This window comes from Pteronotus mesoamericanus, unplaced genomic scaffold, assembly GCF_021234165.1.
Source record: "Pteronotus mesoamericanus isolate MK-2021 breed Mesoamerican mustached bat unplaced genomic scaffold, CSHL_Meso_final scaffold_83, whole genome shotgun sequence".
In the NCBI taxonomy this organism is placed as follows: Eukaryota; Metazoa; Chordata; class Mammalia; order Chiroptera; family Mormoopidae; genus Pteronotus; species Pteronotus mesoamericanus.
The window spans coordinates 2,552,619-2,575,390 of NW_026555328.1; the positions used below are offsets into that span (position 1 = coordinate 2,552,619).

General features: G+C 43.9%; 1 protein-coding gene across 2 annotated transcripts; it reads right to left on the reverse strand.

Moving 5' to 3' along the window:
• Positions 1–1,068: 1,068 nt before the first annotated feature.
• On the reverse strand, positions 1,069–22,665 carry ZDHHC5 (zinc finger DHHC-type palmitoyltransferase 5). 2 transcript variants are annotated; one of them, XM_054563727.1, is made up of 12 exons: positions 22,392–22,665; positions 18,123–19,301; positions 10,967–11,088; positions 7,297–7,454; positions 6,358–6,530; positions 6,107–6,209; positions 5,406–5,497; positions 4,848–4,980; positions 4,069–4,192; positions 3,137–3,249; positions 1,817–2,676; positions 1,069–1,282 (listed from the first exon to the last, which is right to left on the reverse strand). In XM_054563727.1, the coding sequence occupies exons 2-12, from the start codon at positions 18,224–18,226 to the stop codon at positions 1,117–1,119; spliced, it is 2,148 nt and encodes a 715-aa protein (XP_054419702.1). In that variant the 5' UTR covers positions 18,227–19,301; positions 22,392–22,665; the 3' UTR covers positions 1,069–1,116. The 2 variants fall into 2 exon arrangements, with proteins under 2 accessions (XP_054419702.1, XP_054419703.1); XM_054563728.1 differs by lacking the exon at positions 22,392–22,665 and adding an exon at positions 22,174–22,311.
• Between the last annotated feature and the right edge of the window lie 107 nt (positions 22,666–22,772).

Genomic DNA, 22,772 nt, shown 5'->3' on the forward strand with positions numbered 1-22,772 from the left:
TCCTTGTTGGTTTAAAATGGCTAATCAGAATAAAAAATAAAAGGGCCTCTATTTAGAGGCTGGGGTCTCCTCTATTCAGAGGTTAGAACCCAGGCATCCCCTCTACCCAGCACCATACTGAGGTGGGCTGAGGGGTAACCCCCAAGGGACAACCGGAGGGGCCTAGGCCTGCCACTCCTTTTCTCTATCCCCAGTTTTTGGCATGTGATGAAAAATATTGCTTTTTGGATTCTTCTCTCCTGGCCTTGGATTTAAAAATGTTAACTGTGTGAGACAGGGGAAGGGTTTGAGGGGCTAGTTGAAAAAGCCCACCCTAAACCCTCTACCCCAGGAAAAGGGGACTATCCAATTGTTTCTGGAGCTTGGCCGGGCTCTTCCTGATCTTCCCACCACCAAAAAATCATGGGGCTCTGACCCCTTTCCTGGGGAATCTAAGTGCCAATGAGCCTACAAGACTAACCCTCCTCTCCCTCCTCTGACCAAGACCTCAGACTCGCCTCTCCCCATTTTCTTTCCTGATCACCTAGCACCAACAACAGGGGTGCTATTTTCTTAATTGTAATGGACAAAAGAGGGAACCCTGGGGTAAAGGAAGACTTCTAGCCACGTCTCCTCTCTTTTCCTGCTGGTCTGAGGAATGGGAAGAGTAAGATCCCCCTCCTTAAACATATCCCTCCCTCATTTTCCCATCCCAGGATAGATATATAATTTCTTTGTTATTTATAATATATATATATGTACACATACACCTGGTAACGCAGAAGAGGAAAAAAATAGAATCCGTAACAATAATAAAAAAAATTATTTCTGGTTTAAAAATGATCTGGTTCCCTCCAGGGCGAGCAATTGCACAAACGTCCACTGAGTCTGGTCCAGGGATTAAGGAAGGGAAGGTCTTAGAAGGTAAAGGGGGTTGCTACCCCAGTCTTAGGGCCCCAACTCTCCAACTCCCCAACCCCGTTGCATTTTTATAAAACGCTCCTCATCCTCTTGGAATCAGTGGTTTAAAAAACGTCCATGCAGGGGAGGGGAGCCCCTTGAGGAAAGGAAGGTGGCCACCTGGGGGGGCCCTTTGGTGTAGGCGCAGAGGTGTGGGGGAGGGGAGGTGCCGAAGGCTCACACCGAAATCTCATAGGTGGTGCCACCTACTCCTGACACCTTCTTGACTCCTCCCCTTGTGGGACTACTGAGAGGTGGCTGTCCGGGGCCAGGGGAGGCTGAGCCTATACTCTTGGGCTGCCCGTTGGATTTGCTGTAGGCGGTCTTGAGCTGTACTTCATCTCTGGGAAGAAAGGAAGAGAGAGGTGTCAGGAAGTGGAACACAAAACACAGAAAAGGGAGCTAGTTTTAAAAAAAGAGTACTTTTCTACATACATACCGTGTGTGTGTGTGTGTGTGTGTGTGTGCGCGCGCGCGTGCGCGCATGCTTGGAGAATTTTTTTAATCAAATGGTTGGCACTTAGTAGGTATACACTTTCTTACACAAACATTTCCTTTGTCTTACTGCCCTGCTTAAAACAAGCCTGATTTCCTAGCTCCTATTTACTCCTCTCCAACAGCAGCTATCTTGTATATTTACTCTCAAATTACTTTTTAAGAAGACAGGATTAAGAAAAAATTATTAAACTTCAGTGTCTTAACAGGAATGAAGGAGCATGAAGGCAGCTGGAGTAAGAATGAAAATGAAGGGCTATCCACACAGGCAGGAGAGCTGGGTCCATCTTGCACTACAGTGTACGAGGGTAGCCCTAATACCTTCTGCAGGGCAGGATGCTAATTTTAAGGCAGCTGAGGGCCAGGATGGACTAATACTTACTTTGGTGTCAGTAACGGCTGCAAGGCCACTTCCTCCGTCTCAGAGACGCCAGGTGGGGCTTTTTGGCTGCTGTAAGACATAGATCGGCCCAGGTATGGGGCAGTTGGACCTGGTTCAGGGGACCCTAGTCCCCGGCCTCTGAGCCCATCTGGCTTGCCAAAACGGGGGGCAGCAGGGCGTCCCAGTGGAGTCTTGCCCAAAGGTGATCGCTTCGAATCGTCTGAGGAGGAACTAGTACGAGGGGCATGGCCTGAGCCTGGTGTCGATTGAATGCCTGAGTCCCCCAAGCCTGGTTCTTCCTCGCGGCCTGGGAGCGGGGGTGACTGGCGTAGCAGCTTCTCTCGTTCCTGGAGGGAGGCCACAATATGGCGCGACAGATTGTCGTACCGGACTGGTGAGGGCTCTCGATGTGCTGGGCCGGTTGGCACCAAATGTGGGTGCCTCTCGGCTTCCCGTTGCTGGGCCAGCCGGGCTGACAGGAAGGGAGAGGTGTAGCCTAAAGGCGGGTCTGGCTCAGGCCCTGCTTGCACTGACTCGAAATCAGGGCTGTCTGAAGGAGTGAGCAGGCTGTCATAAGATAGGCTTCCATTGCGTGTCTGGTTGGCCAGGCTCTTATAGGAGGTGGAGGTTGTGCCCTCTGAACGAATGGACTGCAGCTGGCCCAGCTCAAAGCCTGTGCCCTGGGCCGACTTGAGGCTGGACGAGCGTGACCCACTGGACAGTGGATCGAAGTGAAAGCTTTTGCCGAAAGTAGGAGAACGAAAGCTCTCTGGTTCCAAGCTGGGCTCTGAGCGGTAGCTGGGATGGCGGCTGCTCTCTGCAATTGAGGTTGGCTCCTTCAAGCTATCACCACGACTCAACTGGGGGAGAAAGTAAAGCAGGCTCTTAGTGCTGCTTCTCAGGCAACAGGCACTAGGCCCTAGAGCCCAAGGAGACCAGCAAAGACAGAACCTGTTATATGCCAGCAATATTTAGACTATTTTATATGCGTTATCTTGTCTGACCCCTAAAGCTAATCTATGAGTTGGAACAAATACCTCATTTTAAGATGCAAAAAGTAAGACAGGTTAAGTAATTTGCCTGTTAATGGTTTTGAACTCAGGTATGACACTTAATCGGTGTTTTATCTATTATGCTACGTTGCCTCCTTTAATGAAGTAACACTACAAGGAGATTCAATCCCATTAACACCAACAATTAGCAAAATGCCTTTGATTTTTTTTTTCTTCCCTCTGCTCCTCCCTTCCCTTCTCCCAGCTGTCTTTTTCCCAGAACAGTTGGCAAACATTATAACCCTACTTCTTAGAGAGAACTCGGTACCTTGGCGCTGGAAGAATGAGGCATGGCGGCTGATGTGCTGCTGCTACTGTAGCCTGGCCGATACTTGTACATCGTAGGTGTGGGGGGGCTGTCCTTGCCCAAGAGGCTGCTATCTGCAGGAAAAAAGGCCCAGGGGGCACCACTTTACAAGCTGCTCTCTTAACCTGACTAGAGTTCCTTCAAGTACAGGGAAGAACAAGGTAGGAATAGATATACCTAGCCAAGGGAAAGTCCCGGGAACATGATTTTGCTGAAATCAAGGCTCAAGTCTCCCATCAGTTCAGAACTCAGAGTGACAGAATGCACCAAACAGGTCTAGGAAGCTGTCTGTCTAGAGCTGACAGTTACTCCACAAATGTCCAATTCACTGGCAATAGCTAAGTGGCATCACCTTTCTCCCAGCTGTCCAAAGTAGTGGTTCAATTCTGGGCCACGTAGCTCAGTTAAAACATTGTCCTGATACACCAAAGTTGTGAGTTCAATCCCGTCAGGGCACATACAAGGAGCGACCAATGGCCCTCACTGGTGTGGCTCAGTGGACTGACCACTGGCATATGAACCGAAAGGTCACCAGTTGGATGCCTCGTCAGGGCACACGACTGGGTTGCAGGCCACGTTCCCCGGTGGGGGCATGCGAGAGGCAACCAATCAATGTTTCTCTCACACATCGATGTTTCCTCCTTTCTCCCTCCCTTCCCCTCTCTGAAAGTAAATAAATAAATCTTTTAAAAGAAGCAACTAATGTATGCACAGATGGGTGTAACAACAAATCGATCAATCTCTCCCCCCCTTAAAAAAAAAAAAAAAAAACTGGTTCAAGTGCCATCTGTTGGGTGTTCTCAGCCACACACAAGCATTATCTATCTCCGAGCCCTTGCCGGTTTGTCTTCTCCACAGTTCAGTCACCTTTTCACTCCTGCCGCTCCCCTTACCCTCATTAGTAGCCAGGCTGAGGTGTGTTCGTAGCCCCGTGTAACGGCTCAGGTCCGGCTTAGGAGGAGGTGGAGGTTCAGCATCTGCGGACTGGCTCTCTGTAATCTCCAGGCTTCCCTTAGACTGGATAAAGGAGGGAAAAGCAGATTTGGAGAACTGAGTGTTAGGCAACTCAGTATTACACTGGTAATAGAGGGGTGTTGGAGAGTCAATTATCTCATATTTCCATCTAAACTGGAGCTGGAAGACAAGTGACAAGAATCAGTTTGGGAATGGTACTGAATAAAGAAAAGTTCTCGCTCTGGCTGGTGTGGCTCAATGGACTGAGTGCCGGCTGCGAAGCAAGGGGTCACTGGTTCAATTCCCAGTCAGGGCACGTGCCTGGGTTGCAGGCCAGGTCCCCAGTAGGGGGCACATGAAAGGCAACCATACATTGATGTTTCCTTCTTTCTCCCCCCCTTTCCCTCTCTCCCTTTAAAGAAGAAAAAAAAGTTTTCAACAGGGGTTTAACCCTGTCACTTATTTGCTCACTTTCACCACTACTTCTTGAGCTCCAACCACCTGCAAACTGCTACGTTAAGTCCAATGAAGACATGGAAATGAATGGACTCAATTTCTAATGTCAGTAAACTTACAATCTAATGGAAAAAAGAAGATATATATTTAAGTCATTTTAACACAAATCAGAAAGTGGTAAATACTATGAGAGAAACTAAAAGCATGTTTCTAATTCTTTGCCATGAGTGAGAGTCTCCATTTTGTACCCCTAACTCCTCACCTTACTTCTCCTCAGCTCTCCCTGGATGCCATTGTCCATGATCTTCACAGTTATCTGCCCATCTGACACTTCTGGTCGAAGGAAGGGAGGTCTGATTACAATGGTCTTCTCTTTCTTTGGTCTCCCCAAATACCTGAGTGTTAAAAGTGAAAGGGCTTTCATTCATTCATTCCAACATATCTACTGGTTGCCTACCTTGTGTAAAGCATTTTTTACACAAGGAACAGTCTTACCAAGCCAGTGAAAAGAACAGCACTGAACTGATTTCTCTGATTCTGTGAAGAACTGCAGCAAGATTAGGCCTCAGATACCTTGCTCAAGGCACACTGGAGTAAATCCCACCCTCGACTCTCCAAGGAGAGTAACCGTAATACCCGATAGACGAACTCACAGGCTCTACTAAAGATTGGCATGTCTTTCCCATGCAGGCATTTACCTTTCAAAGAGAACCCTTCCTAAAGGCAGCCTCCCACCAGACCTCCCCGATACCAGAAGGAGCCCAGAGACGACAGAAGTTTTGATGAAGGGTAAACAGCGGACGAAAGGGATAAGATGTACCTGGGCGCTGGGGAACTGCAGAGTACACGGCTGACATTGTTACAGCAGCCATTGGTAAAGGGGTTCACACCTCCCCGGAATTTACCCGTAACCTAGAGGGAGGAAAAATAGGCCAGATCAGTCAGATGATGGGACCCCGACTTCAAATGACCAAAACACAAACCAATAACAAATTACCGTGTACATACTATCTAGGAGATACAAAAAATAAAAAGGTAAAACACAATCCTGCCATCAAGCAGCTTATACCTGTGATGGCTAAGAATGGCAACTTTAGAGTCTGTGTCTCTCAGTTCAAACCCTATGTCTTCCTGACCGTAAACATAAATAGGTCTCTGAATACTGAAAACTAAGATAATATGCAAAAGAGCAAGCAAGCAAGCAAGGTTAGCTATTATTAAAAGCACAAAAACAAGTGTCTTTAAGCAGCACTAAAAGCTCCCTGGGGGTGGGCCTAGGTACTTTATCAAGTTTCTCTAAGCTCAGAGCCCAAGTTCTCCAGTATAAGCAAGCATTCTGTAAATGTTTGTTTACTAAGAGAGAGCCTCTGCTCTCATGCTAAACATGAGGAACTCATCTACCTCCTCATAAAAAATGCTCTTTGGGTATCCGCTTGTGGAAGCACAGGCTACACACCAATCAGAGGGCTAAGAGACACATGGCCCTGCTCTGCAGGGGTCTCCCGTCACTTCTTCCCATACCTGTTCATTGGTTGTGCGTCCCCTAGCCACCAGCACCACGTGAAATCCCGTGAGGCCGGCTACAGGGATGAAGAATAAGCCAGCCACACACATCACTGCCATTCTGAAGCCAAAGAGTCAAGGAGAACAGAGCAACGTGATCTCACCTTCCCCAGCCCATACCATTTTCCCTTGAGCCTCATTACCACAGGATTCTACCATCCTCATTCTTCCCCCTCCCAATTCCACAACCCACAAGCCTTGAAGGATACGTGACAGCCGTGCGGACCCCTGAGAGTTCTTCCATGTGGTAGAGGACATAAAGGAGGCCAAAGCCAAACACACCCATAATGTGCGCTGTCAAGGAAAGGAGGAAGAGGAAGAAATAACGGTAGTTCCGGCGACCAATACAGTTGTTCACCCAGGGGCAGTGATGATCAAATTCCTAAGGGCAAAAAGAGAGACTGAGAGGTATCCTTGGACCACAGAACTCGATCACTTTTCGGTCAAGACGACAAACAAATGGAAGAACTTAAGTATTGTTTTTAGTAAATCTGTGATTGCATTTATCATTTAGCTGCAAAATTCAAAACAAGCTCATGCAGTTTATCTTGCCCTATCAGTCAGTAAGGAAGACCTTCCAGAGGTAGAAGATAAAAGGCCAAGGTTGCCTCTCAAAGTTTATCCCATGTGATCAAGGAACTCTTGAAAGGGAAGAATGTCAGAAACTTTGCAAAAACATCAAGATTCATAAGAAAAGAGGCTTTGGAAGGAATATCTGGCAAGCAAATGCTTACGTAGCTAAGTAAAAATTGACTGGAAATAAAAGAGTCAAAAATAAAGCAAGGGATGCAGGAGGACAGGCAGGAAGAGAAATACAACTAAAATCTGAATGCAACAGCATGATGTTGTAGGTGCAAGAAATCACACACAGCCGGACAAATAACCAGAAAGATGAACCAAGGGAAGGAAGGCTAGAGTTACGAATCTTGGTGTTGGGAAAGCCTACGGCCACTTGGGGCTCCTCCTATAACAGAATGTATGCTCTACCACTTGCGTGTGTGTCTCTGCTAACACCCTTGGACAGATCTAGAACACATAGCGCAGGTAGTTACCCAGAACTGTATGTCATGCACAGCATTCAATTCTTACTCTGAGTAGCAAGATAACTGAGGTTAAGCATCAAGCCTTACTCCACACAGGGTTCTTACCTCCACACAATTGTCACAGACACTGCAGTGGGAACATCGAGGAGGACGGTAGAAGCGGCAGGTGGCACACCATTTCATGCGCACCTGGATGCCCTTGATTTCCACTGTTTTGTAAAGGGGAGCTCGGAAGTCATCTTCCTTATCTTCATCCTCCTCAGCTGTAGGGAAGAAAGTCAATTAAAAAACAACTGTGCCAGAACTGTACTAAGGACTAGGGATACAGTGATATGTAAAATATGGCCTCTGCCTTCAAGGAATACAGACTAGTGGGGGAGAGACTAAGAACTAGTAACTCTAATACTGTGAAATCAACTCTATATACAACACCATGGGAACACAGATGAGGCAGCAATTTATTCTTCACTGGGAAAGGAGGTTTAAGAGTATGACTCAGAGGTGGCTGTGATATGGGTATACTGATCGTCTTTGTTTAGGTATTTTGAATATATTTTTAAAGAAATAATTTACATATCAAACCACACATATATATAATGAGAATGCATAATAGTTCAATATCTACAAGAGCAAGATTGAACTATAACAATCCAAGAGAGGATCTAACATCAACCTTTTTCCCTATGCACAAAGCCCTTGCCCAAAAGATATGCCCCTACTCTATTAATAATTTCCTATACATATATATTTGGTATTGTTTCTTGGTTCAAGACATTCTCTTTACCCAAACGCCCTTTCAATTTTCAACTACTAAAAACACACCATCTCATTTCAAAACTTATAGGACATTATCTGGCTTCTCAGATACAGTGTATTTTTTTCATTATTAATCTAGAAAAAAATACATGTGTGAAAGAGAAATTAAGTGACAGTATAAGGGTTAAAAATTAAATTTTCCAGTTTTACTGACTTGGGGGAATGCTTACAATGTAAGTGTAAAACAATGCACAGTAAAGAACTACACAAACAAAAAGTCCCATCTTAAGACTAGAAATAAAAATATACACATGTATGTATAATATTTTAACTAGAAGTCTTCAAACGCTGAAGGAAATATAAACAGTAGTTATTTGTGGGCTGTGAAATCATAGGTGATTGCTGTCTTATTTGTACTTTCTATATAATGAATATTTACTATTTATTAAAATCTTTACTTTTATTAAAAGGTTTTCTTTTAAAAGAAAAAATTCAAATGCTCCTTATTTTGAAATTTCTGATCTTTCCACACCAGAGTGAGCTCATTCTCTTTTTAAAGTACTATGTAGTTCTTTCATTACTCTTATAACTTATTCATACAAATGTCTTTTCGATCTTCCCTTCTAAACTGTGCTAATTGAAAGCAAGGATCAGTTTTTTAAAAATCACCCCAAATAACCATACTGCCTTCTTCCATATAGAGCAGGAATTTTCAACCTTTTTGATCTCACGGCACACATAAACTGGTAACTAAAATTCTGCAGCACACCAAAAAATATTTTTTGCCAATCTGACAAAAAAAAAAAAAGTGTAATTTTGATTCATTCACCCTGAAGGCTACTGTTGTGTTAGCTTTGTCATTTTTCATTTGACAATTTAAGGGAAAACAGGTCAGGGCCCCCAACTAAATTGTCAGGAACTGAATTTTTTAAAAATCACTGCGGCACACCAGTTGAAAATCGCTGATATAGATGGATAAATATTTGATGAAAGAACACTAAGGGTTCATTAAGACAGCCCTACTTGTCTTTCGGTACCCAAAAATTCCTTTCGTTCAGCTGATCTTTGAAACAGAAGTCACAAATGAAGCAGTGACTGACATGAGCTTTTCTGAGCACAAAGTTCAGAAGTATCTCAATTCACCAAAGTTGCTATCCCAATGCCATTTGTTTCCATCTTATAATTTCACATTTGAGAGAAAAATTGGACATCTTCATCAATTTCTTTCTTTCTACCTCTTAGTCTACCAATGATGGTTCTTACTTTCACCTCCTGTCCCAGAAACAGTCTACTGCCTCTGTATGCAACACCCTTCCAATGTGCATGGGAAAGCATCCCTTCCTAACTCTTCAATTATCCTCTTTCTTCTATTTCAGCTTCTCTCTCTAATCTGGTTCCAGCTCCTCCATCTACCAACATGCTAAAGTCTTCTGTAGCATTAAAGAAAACCAGAAAAACCCCTCGTTCTCTCACAGGATATTTTATCTTTTGCCTTCTTTGCTTCACTTCTTGAACAAGTAATCTTAATAATCACTGACCCTTCTTCTTCATTTCCTGTACACTGCCCTCCAAACCATTACAATTTTGCTAATTTAACTTTCTCTCTCCCACACACATGCACTATTAAATACACTAATTAAAAACTATTAGTTTTTATTAAAAATGAGTAACACTATTAAAAACTATTCTTGTTCAGATCACTAATTTCGTTACCAAAAACAATGGGAAATTTTGAGTTTCCATATAATTGAATCTATTTTCTGATACTGCTAAGTGTCGGCTACTTCATTAACTTTCCTAAGTTCCCACTTTGCCCAGTGTGTCCTCCTACTAACCTTTCTTGCTCAATCAATCCCTCTTCGATGGCTCCTCCTTCTCCTTTGCTCCTTATTAAAATGTCAGTGCTGGTCAGGTCTGACCTTGGTTCTTTCCTAATCTACTTCTACTTTGTCTAGACAATCTTACCCCTCTTGCTTTAAATACCACGTGGCTAAAGACTTGGAGACATTGGTCTCAGGGTCTGACTACTCAACTCTGCACTAGATAACTCTATGTAAATAACCCATAAGTATCTCAAATTCAGTATGTCTGAGGCTCTGACTTCCCTCCAAACCTATTCAATATTCCTATAGCTTGTGTCTTGCTTTATAAAAACCAGCATCAAACTTATCTCCCAAGTTAGAAACCTTGGAACTACCCCACACAATTTCTTTACCCTCTCACTCTCCCCCAGTAAGTAATTGGTCATGAAAAATTCTGTTGAGTTTACTTCTGAAAAACCTGTAAATCCAGCCTTGAATTCAAGTTCTCATCTGGTCTGCACTATTCCAATAGCCTCCCAAATGATTATCTGTATGTTCTTACAAGAATTATTTTTGTAAAATAAAATCTGGTCCTGTGATTCCTCCAATTAAAGACATCTTGCTGTCCAAAGGAAGAACATCTATTGAATGTAGCATATAAAGTCCTCCATATTTTGACTCTGGGTTTTTCTTGTGCCCCTTCTAGCCCCACCATGCACTCTATCTTCCACCCCACTGAGTTTAGCATTTCAGGGCTACAAAGTTTCTGCCTAGAATGCCATTCCCTTCCATCCTCTACTTGGGAAAGTCTTTCCTACCTACCTTTAGCATCATTTCCTGATTTATCCGGGCACGTGTTAGTGCACACTTTTTGGTCTCACGGAACCTTGTTCATGCCTCCATTACAGCTTGTATCACACTGTCATAACTCTCTAATTCATCCTGGATATTACTCTGCCTAACAATAATGCCCAACCCATATGCTCGAAATATATTTCTGCTGAATAGATAACAAAATCAAAGAGTTGATTTGAAGTGAATCACATGGCTAGAAGTTATGACATACAGTCCTGAAGGCCCTAACCTGCTTTTCCTCATTAGACTGAAAAAGGATCCCAAAACCTTAGGACTCTTAAGACCCAGGACCCAATATATATCCAAAAATCATTATTTTTCAAAGGTAGTAAGAAGCTTCCAAAAAAAGAAGGAAATCTTACCTCGAGGGAAAATCCCTGGGTCCATAAAGGTGGCCATGCTGAAGTTGGCCAGCACAAAGAGAAAAACAATCGCATTGTAGATGGGCACTGCAGGTGACACATTGAGGCTTAGTCCTGGACAGCTGCACAGGTAAGAAAGAAAATGAGGGACTGCCTCTAACACTTTGGACACCAACCCATTCAAAGATCTATAAAGATTCAGCCCCCATACCTATATTTAAATCTTGTGCGGTTCACCTTTGCTGTCTCAAATATTTAATACTTCCCAAAAAATGGGTTTAGTTTCAGCACAGAAATGCTCATTTTACATCAAGGTACAAGACTCCGAAAATCTCTACTATTAACCCCTTCCAATAAGGTCCATATTCTTCAGATTCTTCCTTCCCTGGAAGATCTTTCCACGTGTTTTAGAACCTGTTCTTATCTCCTTTTTAACAAGGCACAAGAATTAGGGACTGAATATGTAACTGATACCAGCTATACTCCCTTCTGGGAAGCAGCCTGAGGCTTCTGGATCCCAGCCATGTCCCAGTGACCTATACATTGGCCCAAAGCATGAGACACCACCTGCCTCTCTGGCACCCACTCCCTCTGGCTTTGTGTAACTCTCAACTGCCTGAAGTTTCTTCACTGCATATTACTGAGAGTTTTATTCAACTAGAGGCTAGTTCTCAAGGTAAAAAAAGAACAAAAGAAAGCAAAACCCTCAACACCCAACTATGGATGAGTATCAAATCACAGAACTAGACCCTGTGAGGTCTACAAATGAAGCAGAAGACTAGGAAATAAAAGAAGAAAAGATACCAGACCAAAGCACTCTAAATTCTGTAGGAAAAAGAAACTGGCCAATATACCCAATATTCCTCAGGGTCCAAATCAAGAGATATGCTTTAGGTAACTTTTCTTGGACGAAAAACAAGAGTGCCCCAGTCCAGGATTACACTCAGTTTCTGTCGGGATGTGAGTCTAGGAGGAATGCTGCAGGTGTTCTTCCTTTCTCTGATGATATCCTGGGAGCTGGAAGTTTCAGAACAGAGATGTGCTGGTTGCTTTGTCAGTAGTACCAAAGGCCCTCTCTCTCCTGTCTGGGCCCAGGAAGAACTTCCCATTGCAAGACAGTGGCTAAATACCCTAATCTGCTTTGTGGCTGAGAACCTAATCTCCAGAATTAGGACAGCATCTGTTTTTGTCCCCTTTATCTAGACCAGTCAGAAGGAAAGGAAGAGTTCATTGAAGGGAAGGAGGAAGGGGCCAGGAGAACAAGACAGCATGAGTCTGCAGAATTCATCCACGGCAGTCCTGGATTCCATTGTGATGTGTCTCCACCAAAACAAAAAGCACAGCCCTGAATCGTGTGATTCAAGACAGTGTGCAGGAACTGAGCTCCTTAATGATACAGATAAACTAATAATAAGAGACAAAGGTGATTGTTACAAAGCATCTCACAAGTCTTGACCACCCCATTTTAAGTAAACATTCTATGCAAGGATTTTTAGACAGTAAATATCAACTCTCTGCTTCTCCTGATAGGTCAGTACATAAGACTGGAAGATAATGAAGTTAGAGTAAAGGCACTGATTTTAAGTTTAAAACAGACCTTGCATCACAGTTCTGGGTTTATTCTATCAAAGTCTCCCATGGAAGTGTCTTCATCTGGGGGTTCTTTGGTTCAGAAAAGATATCCCCCTACCTTGGCACGGTTTGGGATGAACTACAAGCAAGAAGGAGAGTCCTTACAGAGCCCCACCTAAAGTCTGATTTCCTAGGCTCCTTAGGAGGGAGGGAGGGAGAAACTGAAAACCAGTCATCCAGGTTAAAGCCCCTCCCTAGTACTTAGCTGTCACTTCAATTTCCGCCTGGGGAAGAGGAGAAAGGGTGACTCACTTGACTCCTACAGCCTGGGAAGATAATTAGAAGAGAAAAAAGAAATTAAATACTTAGAACACTGAGGTACCATGATTTAAAAGTCTTATTCGTAGAACTGGCCATTATGGCTACTTTGGCAGCCTCGAGCTTCTGAAAAAAACAAGGGTACCTCCGTTCCCAAAGGAAACTAAGGTGAATGACAATGAGACATCAGCCCCATTGCAGAGCCAAATGTCAGCTGTTCTGACCCCATTCTTTCTGCATTTCCGAACAAAGCAAATTACACAATTTCTGTATCCTGCCAGACACCTACCCTTGGATAATGAACTTTACCCCTATAACCTTCTTAATATAAACCCATCCTAATTAAAGCGTGAAATCCTAGAATCGAGTTTCAGTATCTGTTGCCAAAATAAAGCCTGCCCCAGAGTAGAATTTCTAGAAATGATACAAATAACTGCATAGGCGGTATTTGCTCCTAGATTTAAATCAGGGACCCACTGATTCCAACCTGAACACTCAGGCTGAGGGAGCACCCTACCAAGGAGAGACATGTGTGAACAGAGACTGTTCCTGCCATATCCCACGTTGTTTGGCTTGGGAGAGGCTTGCTGTTGCTACAGTATTTTGTCAGATTCCTAGGTGACCACCCCAAGTAGCCTGTCTGAATCTGTTGCCTTTGAAGGAAGGCAATGAGGCCTGAGCCGAGAGCTGTTGGGGCTCGTCCTCGGCCTATAGCAATAATCATAGAGCTCCAAAGCACAGGGAGGGGCCGCAGCCCGGAAGGCTGGCTGACTGACTCACTGATGAAACTCCCAGACCTATACCACCTCAGAAAGAACAGGTTCTTCTGCCCACCCATTCAGCCCTCCCATTTTCAAGCCAAATAAAATTGGGAGAGTAGGTTTCAATACCTATACTCTTGAAAATCTGTTTCCTAGCCCTCTCTAACACTTCCAGTTACATAAATGGCTTAATTCCTGGTACAAAAAACAAAGTAGGAGTCAAGAAGCTTTGGATTTTAATCGTCTCAATCAATATTTTGCTAGGTAGCCTTAGGTGATCCGCAGAAAACTCTCCAGGTTTGATACTTCAATGACATAATACAGATATGAGAATAAAGAATACAATGCTTGAAAAAATCCTAGGATTCCATCTAAACCAACTGGCTTTACTGGACATTCACTGGCTAAAAGATACACACACAAAGGAACACATTACTAACTATTGCCATCACCACCAATTATCATTCCAGCTCCACCTTCATCCTTAATTCCACTTCCCCGTCTGAGGTACTAGAGATTCAAGAACACTGGAAACGTAGGCACTACGCTCCTAAAGAACAGGTCTACGCATTCCATCCATGCCTAGCACATATTTTGAGTGTATGACTAGTGTTTCTTGTTAATGAGGAAAGGCTGGAATGAATATCCCACTTCCTGGCCCTGAGGATCCTCAAGATTCCCCAGGAAAACAATTTCTCCCCTTATAGGTGGGTAAGTTTCTCTTAAAACACTTCATTTGTGGTATGCCTGTAACCCAAACTTTCAAGCAGCTCAGTGCAAGACCTGGGACCTGGGCACTTACTCCTGGACGAGAAAAAAACATAGGGAAAGAAAAGGAACAACTGCTGCTCAATTGCTGTCCTAAATCACAAGTCTGCTCCCCCTCAAATCAGGTGCTAGCACCCCCACAGACATGAAAAAAGGACCAAAGGGAGAGTCAGTCGCTCAGGCTGCCCAACTCTCTGAGGTAAAAGGGTTAGAAGGGGCCAGAGGTAGAAACTGAAAGGAAGAAAGCTCTCTCACAGATGGGACACTGGAATGACCATCACAGATTTCTGCACAACCCTGACTTTTTTCCTCCCTGCAAAGGATCGCCTATAGCATGGGGGGGTTTACCCCCCATGCCCTACCTACCGACTTTAAAAATAAACAAAATGAAACACTGGCTGACTTCACTCACAGTTCGAGGTGACTTCAGAGGATACAATTCAGTGATTTATTTCAAATGGTACTACCAGGAGCCCTGAAAAGGTCTCAAGGGTCCCCAGGAAGACAAAGAGGAGACACCAAGTGGCCAGGCCTCTATGCACCAGCCTTACTCGAATCAGACAGCTCTACTCTTATGTACTGGGATTCCAAGTAAGATCTCATTTTAAAAAAGGGTCATGTTGCTTAAATAAACTGCTCTAGGTCAACTTCCTCATTATACACAGGAAGAAACAGGTCCACAAAGTTTAACAGGCTTTAACGAAAATCAGTCTCCCAAAAGCACTTACTCCTCTGACCTAGCACTGACACCTTGCTAATCACAAAAGGAGTCTAAAGAAAGACAGATGAGGATCCAGGCACATTATCTTCAGTGCAGAGCCTAAGGCCTAACTGGGAGGGGGAGAGTTGCTTTAGCAGAGCTCTCCTTCCCAAATAGTGAAAAGGGGAAAGAATTAAGACATGCTCCCCAGAAACTCACCTGCTTAGGTTTAGTACTGAACAAATTCAGTGTATGAGGGGCATTGGGCTTCTAGAAGGAAGACCTCAACTGTTCAATTCAAGCCTCTCTGGGGCAGATCACCATTTTTTGATGACCAAGCCCAACTGATAATTTCTGCTCATAGCTTTCCCTACTTGACAAAGAAACATGGCAGGTAAATTACACCTAATTGGTGGAAGCCTTTATGCCTCCACTAATTATGTCTGCCAGCTGAAAGGGACTCTTCCTCCTACTCTCAGTCCTCCAGATTCCAAAGTAACTCGCCTGGGGCTCACAACGATAAAAGAACAGATAGCTGTAGCCTCATGAAGAGAATAAGAGGATGACAGAGTAGTTGTAGAGTTAGGGCCCCAAACAGAAACTGGTTCACAGAAAGCCTTTCCCTTGTGTCTCTACTTGAAATCATAAATTATTTTTTAGGTTGTATACAGTTTTAAGTGGAGTTCTCCAAGGAATTGAACCTCAAAAAGGATACAATGTGTAGGAGAACAGTTTTTGAGAACTGTGACACTTCAACCCAGGTACTTGCTTGTGGAGGAACTGCTACAGTTACATGGACAGGGAGAGATGAGAATTTCAGAGTTTCTCCATAGGTGGGCAGGTGACCCTCGGGAGGAAAAGAGAAACCAGAAATTGGTCCTGAGGAAAGTGCCAGAAGGAACTTTCACTATGATTTAAGGATTCTAACTTTGGATCAGGGACAGTAATTCCAAATAGAGTTACTTCAAAATTCTTTTCTCCAAGGCTAAGAGACCATGAAATAAGGAGGGCCCCCACTTCTCTGGCACCAGGGAATGGAAAAGTAGGTTAAACAGCTTCAACTATCAGTTGAGAAAATGCCTATGTCAGGACAACAATTTGTGGTGAAACTGGTATAACCAGCCAAGCACTTCAACGTTTCCAGATTAGCAAATTAAGAGCAAGGATCCTGCTTGCCCTATCTCAAGAACAGATGGATTAAAAGAGAAAAAAACCACTTAGTCCCCTGAATTTACAACTTCCCTAAGGCCTTTGCCCCTGAAGGAAAACTGAACCTGAACCTCCCCAATTAAGCAGGTCTAAGAGCGTCTGTCAAAGTGGTCTTGTACATATTCCTGACATAGCACCACAAATGGCTACAAGGATACTAGGAGCCCATATAAATGCCCCATGGTTAAAATGTTGATTCTAACTACTGGCCATAATAGCAGAAACCAAAATAAGTCTGACACTAGGATTCACTCCTCCTTAAGGCAGTCAATGCATGAAGGAGGACAGAACACCGAACATGTTGAGACAAAGATTATAAAGCTCAGAGAAGAGCAGGGCTGCTCTAGATCCCTGAGGGATTCAGCAGGTATGTTCAGGCTGGAGAGCTGGGGGCCAAGGAATCTATGACTTCTACTCATCAGAGGAAGAGGTGAGAAGATGATGCTCATACCTTAGGTAAGAGGTCTTTCCTTATCTAAAAACTAAGTAGAAAACATCACTATTACTTTGCTCACCCACGTTTTTTAGAATTCCTTTTGGCATACACTTAATTTGGGGGATTTCCCTCCCTCCTTTCTCAGATTCAATTTGTATGCTATTTCTCCCCAAAATAGTAACTGCCCCCACCCCAGCAATTCCTGCTTCATTCCTCCTTCAATGAGTCCAAACAGCTTTCATTCCCTACCACTTCATTTTCTTCCTCTTTCCAGCAACCTCCCATTGCTCTAAACAGCACCTCACAATTAGGTCTGAGCCTGAACCACAGCAAAATGAACTCTCCAGAAAAATCTACCATGCTGATTGTTTCAGGAGCTACAACGACCGTATTTTGCCGTGTATAATGTGCACTTTTTTGCACAAATTTTTGAGGGAAAATAAGGATGCACTTTATACATGGATATAATGATTACATACCATGCGCATAATAATCCTGTGTATAATGCGCACAAAAATGTGGATGTGCGTTAATATGTATGGCAAAATACTAGAACACCAACTCAACGACTCAACAATTTAAGGCTCATAAGGCTGATACTTGTTATTTTATGAAAAGGTAACAGCAAAGACACTTGCCAGATGGTTGACAGTTAAAATACTGGAGAAAAGGGGAAGAATAAATCATCCTGTCTCCTCCAATAACAAGCAGACAAACAAAGTCTGAATATCCCACGTGGGAAATCTTTTAATTACCAACTGCTTTTCCTAATGCAACTAGGGAATAAGAGAATGACTGCCATTCCCTTCAGCAGGAACTAATATAAAGGAAGTCTCCTAGAACTCTCTTCCTAAATAAAACTTGCCTTCACTTCCCAGTGGCGTTCACGACTTAAGTAACACTAAAAGCCAAAACTCTCTCATTGGTGTATCTTCTAAGTCAATTCTGAGATTCTCCGGTACTCTAAATTTAAGCTTCATATATCCAGGGGAAAAGCCACTGCTATCTGAAAAACCTTTTGTCTAGTCTAGTTCTCTGTTCCCTGAATGCTTAAGGTGCTTTAAGCCTCTCTGGTGATTTCCTCCCACTTCCTTCCTAGTTCAGGATCATCTAATAATGGAGCTGGGTAGGAAAATATGAACATCTGTGATTCCAGAGGAAGGGAGCCAGGGGAAGGTAGAGGATTCAATGGAGTAAAATTTCTAACAAGGGGGAGAGGGTGGGCTTTTCTTCACTCTTCCTACCATGTCTCTGGGATCTGGATTTACTTCTATCAGACATTCAACACCCAGTCACTTGGCTTTGAAAGCAAAACTCAAGAAAAAAAAAATACTCCATCGCCTCCCATGGAGTGCCCCACCCCCCAAATTCTACCACTGGGAGAAAACTCACGTAAAGGCAAAGAAGAGGGTCGTAGCTCCCACTAAGAAGATGGCGGCTGCTGAGACCGGAACATACTTGCTGGGTTTGAATCTCTTTCCAGACTCTGCGGGCATGTTGGAGGTCTGATGGGAGATCTGCCCTGCCGCATAGCCCAGGCCCACACAACGGCAGAACAGACAAGAAAACGGGATGAGGGCAACAACGGAGATAAGAGCACAGGACACCAGGGAAAGAGGAAATTTTAAATTATCACCCTTCCCCCTCCCAAATAAAACCAAAGGTCAAAAGATCTCAAATGAAGGAAAGCACATGGGAGGGGGAAAGGTGATTTCAAATAATGAGTAACCACCTCCCCAGAACGAGGCAGAAGAAGAGATTAAGAAACACAACTTGCACAGTTTAAAAACTGGAGACAAACAGGAGGCTGTACACATGCAAATGGTTGCAGGCAGAGAACACAGGCAGCCAGACAGATCAAGGAATAGCTCATGGATGGAGGTAAGTCTTCAAAAGGAAAGAATGGGAGAAGACCAGGGTAGGGCAGAACACTTTGGGCAAGGAAAAATTCTTCTGAAGAGATACCGTTGTACCTCTACAACTACTACACTTCCACAAAATATGAGTGCACCAAAGAGGTGTGCTCTGTGTTTCTATTTTAATCCAAGAAGGAACCTGGGGCCCCTTTCCAGCTTTAAAGAGAAGCTGTTTTTACTGCAGTCCTTGTCTTTTTGGCAGTTTTCTTAATGCCACCACTCCTTGACTTCAGAGCTGGTAGTCTGGCGATGGTGGTTTAATTTTATTTATTTTCTCTTGATGGCTAAAGCTGGGCAGCAGCTGTTACAAGATTGAGTTGTAAATCCTTTTCTTTGAAGGGGGAGGGAAAACAGATAGAGAGCAAGCTTGTCTGTCTTCAATCTCTTCTTGTTATTCCCAAGCCCTTTAAGGGCTCTGTTTCCTAGAGAGTTCATGTAAAACTAAAGGGAAACATAAAATCCCTGAGGCCATGTTCTTCCCAATAAACAAAATAAGATGAAGAATCAATTCCACTTGATGCTTTTTAAAGGTTACTGTAGATGAAAGCGAAGTTCCAAAGAGGTCCCTGTTTCCAGGTTAGGCAAAGTCTCTGATCTTTGTTCTTCAATCTTGGGCTGTCTGAATGCAGAAGTCAACTGGGTTACAGTGCCTCACCTGGAAAAACAAAAACAAAAAACAAATATCTTTATCAAAGAAATTCTTTCAGGGCATTTCTTAAGAACATCAAGGCTAAAACCCCACAGGCCTTTTAAAAGAAAGATTAGTTTCCACTTCATTTATGTGTATGATGGGCTCTTAATTAGGAGGACAATGGATCCAGGCTCCTTCACTCTCCTTAGTGCTGTTCATATTGGAAAGAGAAGAACATGGCTTCACCTGGCCTAAGGTCTTCAAAGAACTAGTTCTTGTAAGGGGCCCATCTCACCTGACACGAATAGTAACAAATACCAAAGTCTATGAACAAACAAGGGCACAGCAGTGAAGGGCAGTCCTAAAAAACAGATTTCTTTTTGGACGAAGAGTAGTTACTGTACAATGACAAAAGAAAAAAAATACCCTAAAAAATTAGGACAGTAAGTCTCATTTCCTTTCTGTGAATGTCTCTCTCTCTCTTATCCCTCTATGCTTTTTAGTTATAACCCTGAAGAGGCAGAAGCTGAATTTTTTTGGTCTTTTAGAGTAACACATGAAAGGACCTGGGTGAGAAATGTTCTTGACTGAAAGGTAAGATGTCCTATATGAGAGACTGAGTCAACCCTAGGAGCTGGTCCTTTTCTTCCCAATTCAACAGTTTTTTTTATTCCTCCACTGGCCTATTAGGAAGTGAACTAAACCCCACCTTTCCTGATACGATTAAAAGTAACAATTATTTATGTTGATGGTAGTAGCAAAATAACACTAGCACTTTGGATTTTATAGGATGCTTTTCATCTAGTGATCTCAAAGCACTTAACTCACATTAATGGTGACAGAGTCCCTTATCCCAGCCCACAAAATTGAAGGCTGGAGAATGCCTGAGGCTATTCCACTGAATCATTAGAGCAGTCAAGTTCAGAGGCCAAACCCCTTCTACCTGTTTCTCATCCACTAAACTGCCTGACCAGTGATGACAACTTGGGATCGATAGACCAAAAATTTTACTTGGTAGAATTTTATAAAAATAAAAGTTTTAACACACTCAAGTGGTCTAGTATTTCTCTTAATACCAAAGCCAGAAATTAAAATATTAGAAGATTCAAATAATGAAATATAAACGTGCCCTGTAATTTGTCATTTCCTCTCTTACCTGTGGCACGGAAAGCAAAGGAGCCCTCTCTCGCTGTCTCTCTTTTAAAAAACAGCATTTTAGAGGGCTGAACAGCAGTAGCAAAACAAAGTGAACACCCAGAGATAACAAAAACTATTAACATCCTAAAAAATATAAACTCTCTCTAGCTCCTAATTCTGTAACTATTTAACTCTCCTGTTCCTATAATCCTAATCTTCTGAATGTAAGCCTAAGTAACTTTGTTAACAATGAGAATCAAATTTTTGATTTGTAAACAGTACTATTAAACTTTCCCCTCAAAACCTCAAAGATTAGAGACAAAGGAAAATTGTATTTCTTTTTTTAATCTAGAACAGAATATCATTTAGACAGCATATACTATTTCAGATTATATTTTCTAACACGAAAAAAGTCACATGGGCTAACACTGCCACAGTAATGCAGGATCATAAAAGACCATGCAATTTGGGGGGTATGATACTGAGAAACAAAAGAGATCAGCATCTGAGAGATTTGGGGGATATACGCATACATTAGAAGGGACAAGACAAAACCTAAGAATTTATTGGGTACAATAAACACATACCAAGTCTTAGCTGAGGGATGTGCTGTGGGTAGTAAGGATAAGATTGCAGGGTGAGTGTGTTTCATCAGAGCCAATAGTCTGGATCCATACCAGTATAAGAACAGCATGCAAGCATGTGTATGACACAGGCAGAATAATCTATGGAATGGAAATATGTATATATGAAAGAAACTAGAGAATATGTGGTTTGAAGGCTTTAATAAAGATTTAATACAAGGAATGCTTTAAAGGGGGGAAAGGATATGAACAGTACCACTAACAGCACAAGTATTGTTTGTTGAAATAAAAAGGTGTAAGAGTATAACAGAGTAAATCAGAATACAAAGTAATCAAGGTATCATGGAATAATCCACATGTCAAGATACTGGCTGAAGAGTCAAAAAGAAGTTTAACATAGGTATTGTCATTATATACCGAGGTAGAAAAGTACATGGATATGTAATTCTTGTAAGCATTAGGTGAGTTTTGAAGAATAGGTGATAATGAGCATTCTGAAGAGCTCTGATACAGTACAGAGGGATACTGGGATAAAAGGATACAGGTGCGAATATAAGATCAACCTAGACAAGATGACAATCAGGAAGTGAAAATTCCAAGGCAGAAAAGGGGTCTACAATATAACATATACCTGATCCTACACCTCCTTTCATAACTTTTAAGTCACTTCTTATTTCTCATCTCAGTATTTTCATTCGACCAAGTAGGTAAAACATCTTCCAACTCCCTGTCCCACAAAGAACTAGATTCCTATTGGTAAAATATTGGCAAACACATCCGAGCTCCACTTGTAAAAAGTACAAAGTACTAAAAGCATGGAGCACCCGGCTAGTGGGGGCGAGGAAGCGGACGGATGGGAGAGAACAGGTAACAGGATGAGGCTTGAGCCAAAATAAGTAACAGCAGACTAAGAGGGGTGAGGGACCTGAAACGCTGGGACGTAAAAGAGGAACAGCACTCACTCCCCACCCCGAAGCTGGGGCAAGAAGAATCCCGGTCTGGGGCACAGCTGACTGAGACCAAGAAGACGGAATCGCGGCGGCAGGGCCCACTGGGGCTGCGGGAGACTGCAGAGCCCGGCGGCGCAGGGCCGGGGGCGGAAGGGGCGGCGGCTGGGCGTCAGGCGCCGAGGGGGGCCGGGGTCCCGAGCTAGGACCAGGCGGCCCGGCACTAACCCGTTCTGAGCCCGGACGGCCTGAGTCCCCGGCCTCTCCTTGTCGTCCGTTTCCGGGCCCCCGGGTCCCGCCGCAGTTGGATGACCCGGCCCGGAGAAGGAATGGGGCCTCAAACCACCACCCCCTCCTTGGTCCCCCTTCCCTAGAGGTCACTCTCCCCTCCCACCTCACTGGCCCCGCACTTCCGGTTCCGCAGGGGCCGTGTCCTCGGTACTCACCCTCGGAGCGGTTCCCGTCACCGCTGCCTTCGTTATCGCTACCGCCTCTCAGCAGTGCCGTCCGGCCTCTGAGAGGCAGCGCGCGGCCCCCGCACGCTCCACGCCCGCCCTGCTTTGCGCGCTCCCGCTCAGCGACGCTCGTCTTCGAGCCGGCGCGCGGCCGTTGCCCTTAGTGCCGGGTCTCGAACCCTTCCAGCGTTCCCATTGGCTCCCTGTCCTGGGCGCGCACGACGTCTCGCGCTGGGCACGTTTCTCTCATTCATGCGGCTCTTGCCGCCGCGCCCGCCCCCGCTCACTCGCCCATTCACCCATAGCCCCCACCCCCACGCCGCTCTAGGGCGTGCGCGCGAACCCCGGCGACCGCAGCGACCTCGCGATCTG

Coding starts and splice junctions, on each gene's coding strand:
- ZDHHC5 (XM_054563727.1), bottom strand. CDS start 18,226: ATGCCCGCAGAGTCTGGAAAGAGATTCAAACCCAGCAAGTATGTTCCG. Junction 4,193..4,847: donor GAGAGCTGAGGAGAAGTAAG/GTGAGGAGTTAG, acceptor TCCTTTATCCAG/TCTAAGGGAAGCCTGGAGAT. Junction 1,283..1,816: donor CAGCCGTTACTGACACCAAA/GTAAGTATTAGT, acceptor CTTTCTTCCCAG/AGATGAAGTACAGCTCAAGA.